At 41.0% G+C, this 10,623-nt stretch overlaps 1 protein-coding gene across 1 annotated transcript in view; it reads left to right on the top strand.

Moving 5' to 3' along the window:
- The first annotated feature begins 7,142 nt into the window (after window positions 1-7,142).
- The window catches only part of LOC102671710, an 88,853-nt gene continuing 85,372 nt past the window's right edge, over window positions 7,143-10,623 (top strand). The window contains exon 1 of the mRNA XM_006615866.2: window positions 7,143-7,280. Within this exon, the coding sequence (XP_006615929.2) occupies window positions 7,158-7,280 (123 nt within the window). The 5' untranslated portion in view covers window positions 7,143-7,157. The remainder of the gene's footprint in view (window positions 7,281-10,623) is intronic.

The following is a 10,623-nucleotide window of genomic DNA, read 5'->3' as shown; positions in this document are numbered from 1 at the left end:
TCTATATATATATATATATATATATATATATATATATAGTTGAAGCTACATAAAAATTCATAGTCTAACTATAGATTAGATCCAATGAAACAGCTTATACATTTGAATGATCGATCGAAATTCTAGCAGAATAATAGACGAATCCGTAACAAATAATATCGTGTGTTTAATACATCGACCATTCGAATGATGGATAAGTCTTACCTATTAAAGTCAAACGAAGAAGAAAGCTTAGCTGGGATCTCTGAAGTAGATTAATCCGCGTATGGGTCGGAGATATTAGGCTAAACGTCACACACGCACCCCCAATGCACGATGCACGGCGGCTCACCCTCTGCGATCCGGCTCGATCTCCGGATTGTTTTGATTGACAGGAACAAATAAGAGTGACGTGGAATCGTGGGGACACTGTGTTATCGCGTCTGATCCTTCGGTATCGCCTCCCATGGGTGGATTAAGTGAAACCTTTTACACGAATACTTTGTGACGTGTATCTTTTACGGTGTTCGATCGGGAAATTCATAGTCTCGTAGCGAACGCATGTTTTTTTTTTTTTTTTAAATATTGTACATTATAATGGTAAATTTATAAGTATCACGAATTACAGGATAGAAAAAAAAAATTTTGAATAATATTTTTGCAGTTTCTTCGCTTAAAAATGAATTATTTTTACGCAAGATAGTTTGGGTTAAAATATAAATGTAGTAAACAAGTCCGTTAAAATCGCAGTGTCAGGTGTTGCATCTCGATATGTTCCCATCAGGTAAAGATAGTGCGCAGGAAACCAGAAACCACAGTTTCTGCTTACATTTTACTTGGAATGGTCTGTTTTCGCGGTCAGGAAGCGGAAACGCCATAGACCACTTTTTTTGCTTCACTTTTCACCGTTTCTTGGAGGAAGTAATATTAAAAGCGTCATTCGAGCTTCGATTCAATTAAATTTCAAATTTTAATATTCATTCGTTCGTTCGTTCGTTCATTCAGGTAACACGTAGTTATTTTTCCTTCGAATCAAAATGTTTTTATAAATGTTGAAAAGCTTTTTGTGTTACCACGATATTTCGAAATAGACTCGATTTTATCGAGCAGACGAATCGATAGGATCGAACCAGGGATATCGATCTCTCCTCCTCCTCTTCTCTTTGTTCGTCGATGCACAGCCTTTCCATAAAGCGTACTCCATCGTTATTACGATTATTTTCAAATTCGTGCCCATGGGAAGACGAACAAAAGGGAAACGAGGAGCGCGTAATTCCCTGTGGAATTGCTGAACGATGGCTTGTCCAGCCATCTGTTGCCTTTTAAGGATAAAATCGAAAGCGGAGCTAGAAAATCCGACATTCCTCTTCCCTTCTTCTTATTCGAAACAATCTCCCTCGAATTTTTGCGGAATATAATCATTTAATGAGTTCCATTTTACGAAGGCTCCTGTTCCATTGATCAAAAATATATCAAAAATCATATTGCTAGAAAAAATTTTAATTCCCCACCTTTGCATTACATTTCTCCATTTTATTGTTATATTATCCATACATACATCAAACGAACTAGACAAAGATTTGATTCGTTACAAGATCAATACATAAATTATTCATCCTATGCAATGGATCCTGTCACCAAAACTGCCGCCATAAAACACTTGGGTCCACTCTTTATCGTTTACCATCATTACCCACGATACCCCTTATACACACACACACACAACTCGACTCGAGATCTCGAGAATTCTTCCATTCTAATCAATACCCAATCCCATCACCCGGCGAATAAATTCACCTTCACGATCACGATGTACAACCCTTAACGATCTCTCGACGAATACAATCCCTCAACCTAACCGCAACCCATCGCGAGATGGCGAGAACAACGAAGGTGTCACTTCTCGGAATTCATCGCCCCAATCGTGTATGTGTGTGTGTGTAACGAGGACCATAGAAAATTCTGGTTTGGAAACAACGACGAAGGGATGAAATATCTTTCTGGCCGGGATCTGTGTTTTATTGAGCGCTAAAATTTAACGGCGAACACCGGCCCGTAACTTCCGGCGTTTCCTAGCTCCCCCGTCCCTGCATCCCTCTCGCCACGAGTCACGATGAAAGCCACCCCGCGGACAAACAATGGTTGAGCAGCCACCGGCCGTGGAGAAATACCTTGATCCCCACAAAAGGTAGCCAAACACTACGAGCCCCCTACCCAATTATTATTACGTTGCTCTCGACTCTCGGCTCTCTCGATCGTTGCGCAACGATAAAACGCCACTTTTCGCGTTGAGTTTCGCGCACGAGCGAAACAGGGAATTGAATATTTGAATATACGAAAGTTTGGAAAGTTTCGTGAAGAAGAAGAGAGAATTAATTTTGAAGCTTTTGTGGTACTTTTTCGAGACGTGGAATCGTCGATCTTCGAATTGTAAATAATCAGATTCGATAAATTTTCACGGAAGGAATATTAGTTGGTATCGGATTTGCGAGAGGAAGACAGGTTGGACAGTTTTCATTTTGGTAGGTTTCCATTAGAGGCAACATCTGCCTTCTTTCTTATCTCTCATTGACGAACTAGCTGGGTCAAACGACAGCCTCGCAGCTACGTTCACCCCGTCGCAATTATCTTTCCTCCCTATGCGTTTTTCCCTTTGTGTTCATCTGCCAGCTCGCTTGACGGGTGCACAAAGGCTTACTGGCATTCGCCGACGAATTCTGACGTTCCTCGTCCGCTTTGCTCCTCCTCCTCGTCACAATTTTCTAAAGTGCTGGTCACGCTCCACGATAACAGAAAAAAAAACTTATTTGATGAATAAATATCCTCCCGCGTGACGAACGAATCAGACAATTTTCAAATACCAGATACTTTCGTGAAACAAGAATTTTTTGAATTCGTATTCTTCTTTACCTTCTTCCATAACCGAAATCTCTCCGAAATAATTATTTCACACGAAACGATATTCTAATTTAACTAACAAACTTGAAACTAAAATTTTAATCAAATATTTCTCGAATCCCCCTCGAATCGACGCGATCCATAAGCGATTCATAATAGCCATAATCCATCGTTCCATCCACGCTTGCGAAGAAAACGAAGGAAATCGGGGGAAGACGCGTGTCTGAAAGCAGGGGGAAAAAGGAAAACAGGCAGGAAAAGAGAGAGAGAGAGAGGTATCGATATTCATGGAGCGGAAGGCGAGCGGAGGCGACGAAGCGCGACGATGCGCGCTAGATTGGCCGCCGCTTTCACAGATATGAAATTATTGTCCGGGCCAGCAGCCCCTGTCAAAGGATCGACTGACAAGTGATCTCGAACGAGGCACGACAGCTTGACTAATGCGGTTACACCGGGGCCCCCCCTCGTCGTCTAACCAAATGAAATACACCCACGTGAAATACACTCTCGCGGGAACAAGCTGATGTCACGAAATCAATGTTCCCTCCTTCCTTCGTCTTCTTCCTTTCCTACTTCCTTCCTTCCTTTCCCAACGAAGAAATCATCTTTTCCATCGGCGAGAATTCTTCTTCCTTTCCCCCTCGATATATGCAAAAACAGGGGTGGCGACATTGATTTATTCGTTGAGATTGTGATTCGAGCAGATCCGTGGAGATTATTATATTTATGTATATTCGTTGGATTAAAATATTTAATACGTAAAGATAGGAAATAATGCGGTATTGTGCTTTGCTACGAGATTTCGATAAGAAAAAAAATAATCGTTTTAAAATTGTTGCTTGGAAACGACGGGGGTATTCTTTCAATTCAATCGTGTTGTGAATTATTCCGAGTTGAGCTATCCGAGAAAAGCAAGCAACCGCAATGTTCTTGGAGCTCGTAAACCGTGGCTCGAGCGGGAAGCTGTACACCTGACAGTCGAATATTTTATTACCTTACGGAAGTTGGAACTCGCCTTCTCTCCATCCTGGACCATGACCCTCAAGGCGCGGTCAAACTCGCTCGACAGCCGCGCGATATGTAACATGAACTTCTGATGTGTTCTCCCCGCGAGGAATTTCAAGGAACGGTTGCACGTGTTCGTTCCATTCGTGCTACGAATTCCGAGTCGTTCTACCGACGTGCATTTGACAATACAATTCGTACGTTTCGGACGGAAAGAATGGAAAGGGAAGGAAGAAAAGGGAATGGAAAAGTGGCGGAGTGGTTCAACTGTTACAAATCTTGAAGATATTTTTTCAAAGGAGAATTATATGTCGAGACTTCGAATTACGCACAATGAGCGAGCATGGATGTTTACTTCTACAAATGTGAAAACACTCGAAGAATTCTTTCTTTGTAAAGAGAGAGAGAGAGGAGGGAGGGTGGTAGAATAGCGCGTGGTATTTACACATATATATATATATACACGCTAGTTTGCTAAGGGTAGAATCGAAGTATTCTTCTTGGTAAAAACCTTCGACGAGGATGTATTCCACGGAAGGAATATATATTTTCTCGTTGATTTGCAAAAGATTGCGTTTGTATTTACATAAAGTAAGAGGCAAAAGGGGGTTGAATATGTTTTTCGGCCTTCTTTGTACGCGAATAATGGACCTCGGTATTCTTCGATTCCCTCGCGAGGGATTGGAAAGTGTTTTCTTCTCGTATCGGAAATAAGATTCGAAATGAATGATAGCGAAATTTAAAAAGAGAGCTTTCGTACGTACATAAAAATTGTATATTGTATGGAAATTCGAAACTTGAAGAATTTATCAACTTGGAGAAGTATTGCTCCAATTTCATTTTTGAAAATATTCAATACTAGACATAAATTATCTACGTCCTTTTAACTTCAAACTCTTCCAAGCGAAAATCTCCCACGCACCGATTACCATCCAAAGAAATAACAATACACGATCGAGAATCGACCCACCACCATCGTAGAATATCGAAGCGTTCCGTCCCTTCATTCGCAACCCTACGTTCGATACGCACAAAGAACAAGCAGTCATTGCTACCGTGAAACGAAGCGTGGAACGAGCACGCTTTCCTCATCAGGAACGTTCAATTTGAATACACACGGACGCCATGATGCAAACTACCTAAAGAAAGGAGCGCCGTCGCGCGCGAGTAACCTGCTGAATCTTCTTCTTCGCTCGTAACAAGACACCGCGAAGTAGTAGAGTACATATTGATCTTCCATTTCCTGCAGCTTTCGATCCCCGCGATATTCGACGTACCGTGTCCTCCCACGTTGCTTGGCGAACGATGACGGCGGCCAAGGGCTCTCGTTCCCGCGGACGATTCTTCGAGGACCGGTCCCACGAGGCAACGATTACACGAATCGGTGATTCATAATCTTCGTGTTCGCTTCCTTCTCGAATCACGGCGTCCCTCGTCCACCGTGAAGAAGGGGAAAATAAGAATCTCTTTGATTATTATTCTCGCTGCGTCGTTGAGGAAGAGATTAATTTTTATTTGGATTTCGATTCTCACTACGGATGAAATTGAAAATTGGATGGAAGGGTTAATTTTTATTCAAATTTTGGTAGATTGTTTGAGAAGGATGGTTGAGAAGAAAGGTTTTCTGCGTGAAAAAGAGAGAACTGTGTCGATTATTTTTCACAGTTTCGTATTCTCCATTTGCTTTTAATATTCACATCTTTCGGAAAGGCGGCCGTATTTCGCTTCAGAATTAACATCTGGCACGTGCAAACAATAACACGACCTCGGGCCATCCAAACAATGAGAAGGCACCTTGCGTATAAATATCAACACCGATGTTCGTGTCACGCAGCGAAGTCGGTAATCGATCGACATTCTCCGCGTTTACCGCTCAATGGACGCGATTTGTATTCCAATGGATTCTTAAAGCATATTCGTGCTTTATTAAAATTTTCCACAATCGAAAGTCGATGGACGAACGATATTATAACACAAGATTTTTCAATCCAAGATAAACCGGTAAAGGAACGCCTTGCTGCACGCCTTTTATAAAGCCTCGTCTCCCGAGCGAGCAAGTTTTCAAGGCTTCCATTCGACACGGTACGTATATGGAACTCGGTGCGCGACTTAACGAAACTTTAAAGTTATAAACTACCCACGATGATAAAACTCTTCTTGGGCCGGTTGGAGGATTTATGGGTGGAGCCTATATAATTGATCCCCGTTCCGTGTTTTGCGAGATGCCCCCGTGATTTCTCGCCTTTGCGACGTGGCTCGTAATGGATCGTTCGCGCGCCTCTTTTTGTTCCAACGTCGTGAAGAAATCGCGCTTCTCATCGTGGGAAAATAGAGGAACAACTTCTCGAAGTTTTATCGTTATAAAATCGAAGAAAAACGTTATATAAATAGGAATATTTTCTTTTCGATCGAGTTTTTGATCGAAACTTTATATAACATCGTATCGTACGAAGAACTATTATCGCGTCTAATTATCAATCCAACGATAAAAAAAATAAGATTCTAGATTGGATTGAAACGTTGAACAACGAATCACCATGTTGTTGGAATAGATAGATGGTCGTGTGATCCCTCTGTCCAAACTTCGTCTCTGGAACCGCCCCCTAGGGTTGGAAGGAATGATCGGTAAGCGGATAGATCGGCCACTGGCAGCGAAAACCCTCGTTAAACCGGCTATTCATCATTCGTCGAGGAGTCTTTAAGGACGATTAGGCGGTACGTCGACGGCGGTAAAAGGGTCAAAACGTGATGGCCCTCCGTCCTCCGTCAAAACCGACGAGGGAACCTGTTTTCCTCCATCCCTCGTAGCCAAACTTGGTTAACCCTTTTGGGTAACTGGAGCAGGGTGCCTCTGCTTCTGTTTTTTTCCTTTCCAAAGGGAGGGAGGGGAGAGCAACCTATGTGCCTTCCAGCTTCGTTTCCAACACGAGAAGAAGAGAGTTACGCTCGTTAAATGCGCGACTAACCAAGTTGTCGATGCAACATGGGGGTGAAGATTCTGTTAGACATCGCTGGAGGCTATCTTGGATCCATATTGAGTCATACTTCCGTCGCACGTGTCCTCGTTTGATTAAGGGACAATAGCGGTCGTGGATGAGGGCAAATCTCGATGCTTGTTTGAGCAGGTGACTTCGAGTTGAACGGAGGAGAGGAAATGAGTTACTTATTCCGAGGTTCCAAGAATTAGGGAAGAAATTATCGAAAGGGTGCTTTGCGCTTTATCTTTGGCCACGTGAAAATTTAGAATTTTCAAGGAATTGGAGGGGGTTCGTTCTATGATCCAAATATTGAACGATCTAATAATAACTCTTATCTTACAAAAATTGTTCTGTTTTCAGGTACGTACTTGGCACAATGGTACCGCTGGTTCCTTCCCAGTGTCTAGAATCTGCATTAACGTGAGTAGATCAAAGCGCGGAAGATATTCGTACAAAATTGCTCCAAAAGACAAAGGTCTTCCCCTCTCTTTTTTTTCTATAATGAAAGAAGGGAATCTCGAGGGAAGCGTAATATCTCGCGAAATTTCAATTTTCGGCGCGAAATCTGCATAACCCAGAGTGACGAGAAGAAGGGGGGGAGGAAAGTGTCGGAACCGAAGGAAGCGGTAAATCTTTTAAGTCTCGGCCATTTTTGCGCGAGAACCGCGAATAAAAAGGGATCGGGGGGACAAGACCGCTTCCCCGCGAAACTTTTCTCGCGAGATTCTCGAGAGACGAGTTTCACGAGGAGGAATTTCAAGGACGAGGAAGTTTGGAAACTTCTTCGGATTCGAGAGAATTGGGGATGAAAAACGACGAAGAGTTTCGAATAATTTGGAAGAAGAATGGTCCATCCATATTTTTCGCGTCCTCTCTTACTTCGTAGATAGAAAAATTTCGTAATGTCGATTTTATTCTTTTATTCGAGGTAAACAAATTTTTGGATGGAATTGGGGGCAAACAAATATCGAGAAGTCTTGGGAGGAACTTCCGCTTTGGGGTGTACTGCTACCCTCTTTCTTTGCAATTCTCCCTAAACTCGAGAACGTTATTCCGAATACCGAACGTTCCTTCGAATATTTCCATCGTTTATCTATCAATTTGATCACTTTAGCTTCAGTTTACTTCGTTTGTAAAACTAAATTTCGATAAAAGTTAACTCTTAACCCTTATATAAATGGTTATTAAATTTATTTTTATCAGGCGTGTTTCATCTTTAACCCGATATTTCTGCGTAAAGTATCGAAAGGAAAATTGGATTGTTGTTAAGGCGACAAATTTTTTTCATGTAAAATAGTATCGATGTTTGTTAAAATATGGAGAGAACAATGGCACCTGTTTACGATTTTATGCCTTGACGACAGGCGGCCTCTTCATTTCTATTAGCCTCCCTTCGAGCCGTTTCACCCTTCTATATCTCGCCTTCAACCAAGAAGCCCGAGAGAACCCATGACACAAGCTCGAATCCTTCACCCTAGACCGCTCTTTATCTCTCTTTCTCTTTCTATCCCCTCGTGCTACGTTCATCCTTCAACCCTCATTGTTCTTCATTCTCCGCCAGACTTCGATCTTAAAGTTGCACGAATCCTTTCCAATGTTTGACTCTTGTGTCATCGAAGCCAATTATTTAGAATAATTATTTCTATAATTATTATTATCGAGGAAATTTTCCAAATCCTAATTCTGTTCAATTTAAATTTTCACAATCTTAATTTTTATCTTATTTAAATAATTCCAGTTTTTTTTAAACAAATATGTAGAAATTATAATTTTATTTTTGCATTATATTCAGTACAATATCAAAATCGAGGAATACAAGAAAATTTTAGAAAGATTTATTTTTTAAAATACCAGTTTATAAATATATAAGTAAATTATTCTCGTACAATTTCGTGTGTATCAACTCTCTAGAAATAAACATACGCAAATAAAATGCAGAGACACTCGGTAAGGCGATAACGTATCACCATCTGTGTAAACATCAAGCCACGGAGGAAGAGGGAAGGAAGAAAAAAAGAAAAATGAAATCAAAGCAAAAAGATAAATTATCTACAGTTATACGTACAGTTAAACGAGCGTGCACACTATATTTCACCGTTGTCAGTTTATCCGCGACACCTGGTACACCGAATCCCTCTTATTTCGACGGGTATCAGCGACGCAGAACAGTCGTGGAGGGAATCTCCGGGATCGGAGAGATCGATAGCGCCAATAAAACGCCACTTTCGCCGCTATAAATCGAACGGCAGATCTTTTTATTGCTTTGGATATGTTCGCGTGGTAATCACTGATGGATACACGAGCGCGTCGCCGATCGGTTGGCTGGTGAATCGTGATCGACCTGTCCACGATTTATCGCGAAAAAAAATAAGATTTTTTAAATAAAAATTGTCGGAGGGAAAATTTTCAAAAGGAAAAACTTTCGAGGAGGATTTTTTACAAAGGATTTTATGCAAAGTTTCTCAAAGTGAAATTTTTAAAGAAATTTTTTAAGAAGGAGAGGAAGGGAATTTGAGAAAAATCTTAAGAAGGAAATTTGAAAGAAAATATCGGAATGTTGGAATGAAATTTCAAGGGGAAAGAAAGAAAAGGAGAGATTTTTAAAATGATCTTAGGAGGGGTGTTAAACTCGTCGTGAACAAGAAAGGACACGAAGCTCTTAAGAAACGCGTAACTCGTTTAGCTGAATTGATTAAAGCGTTCGTTAAGATTGCGTCGAGGCAAGAAGCTTTTAAACGATTAATCGTTAATGGACCTGTCGTGGGCGCTGTTATCTCGTGATGAGATTGTTAGTCGTTCGAGATTGTTTCTTAAATATATAAAATTGCTCGCATTTGATTTTTAATTTTCGTTTCGAGAATAGTAGGGGCAAAGTACTTTGGCAGTTTCGGTCGAATGAATCGTATCAGTTTCCTATATAGGAAAACGTGCTTGACGAACGCTCGACGATCGTTACGCGGTCTCCATTTTCTGATATAAAAATAAGACGAGTAAATGTTGATTTAGTTAATGGCCCGTCCGTTTCCATCGACTTTCGACTCCATCTACTTGTGTAAGATGTATATTTTTAGGACAGTGTCTCGAGGAAGGATAATAAAATAACTATTGATATAGATATCTTACTTCTTCATAAAACAAAAAAATTCTTTTTTATATATTACTTCTTATTTATATATATCATAATTATATTACAATTAAAACGTGGCACTCTGCTTTAAAACGTTAGAACGATCTTTGTCTTTCGATCAACTTTCCAAGTGAAGGAAAAAAAAAACGATCCAATTTTCCAACGGCAATCGATCCCTCCCTAAAGTACTAAACAATTAGCCAGAAACGAAACAAAAGACGATCTCGATAATAATTTAAAACTCGGAATTCTCTCGATCAATTGTTCTTCCTTCGTCTTAAAATATGACAACTCGGATTCGAAGAAAATTATGCCTCGTGGAAATGGAATTCGATATCGCGTGGAAGGGACGTGAATTAAAACGTTCAGCGTGGGAGGGGAGTAACGAGGAGGATTTTTGCTTTGCCACGCTTTGCTACCGTCGTTCTCTAATCTCCACTTCCGCGCCTCCTTCCGTTTGTCTCCTTTCCGTTTCAGACGTTTCGTCCTTTCTCGAGGATCGATTCCCTCTGGAATTGGTATGGAGCTCCTTTAAGAGAGGAAAGTGTCTGTTGAGAAGGGACTCTCGATGCCAGCTCGCGTTCAATCCACAGGGTTTTGTGGGAAGAAACGACGATGAAGAGACTATTATACGCG

The sequence above is a fragment of the Apis dorsata genome, unplaced genomic scaffold, assembly GCF_000469605.1.
Source record: "Apis dorsata unplaced genomic scaffold, Apis dorsata 1.3 scaffold_246, whole genome shotgun sequence".
Taxonomy (NCBI): Eukaryota; Metazoa; Arthropoda; class Insecta; order Hymenoptera; family Apidae; genus Apis; species Apis dorsata.
This window is presented reverse-complemented; position numbering and strand designations above follow the sequence as displayed.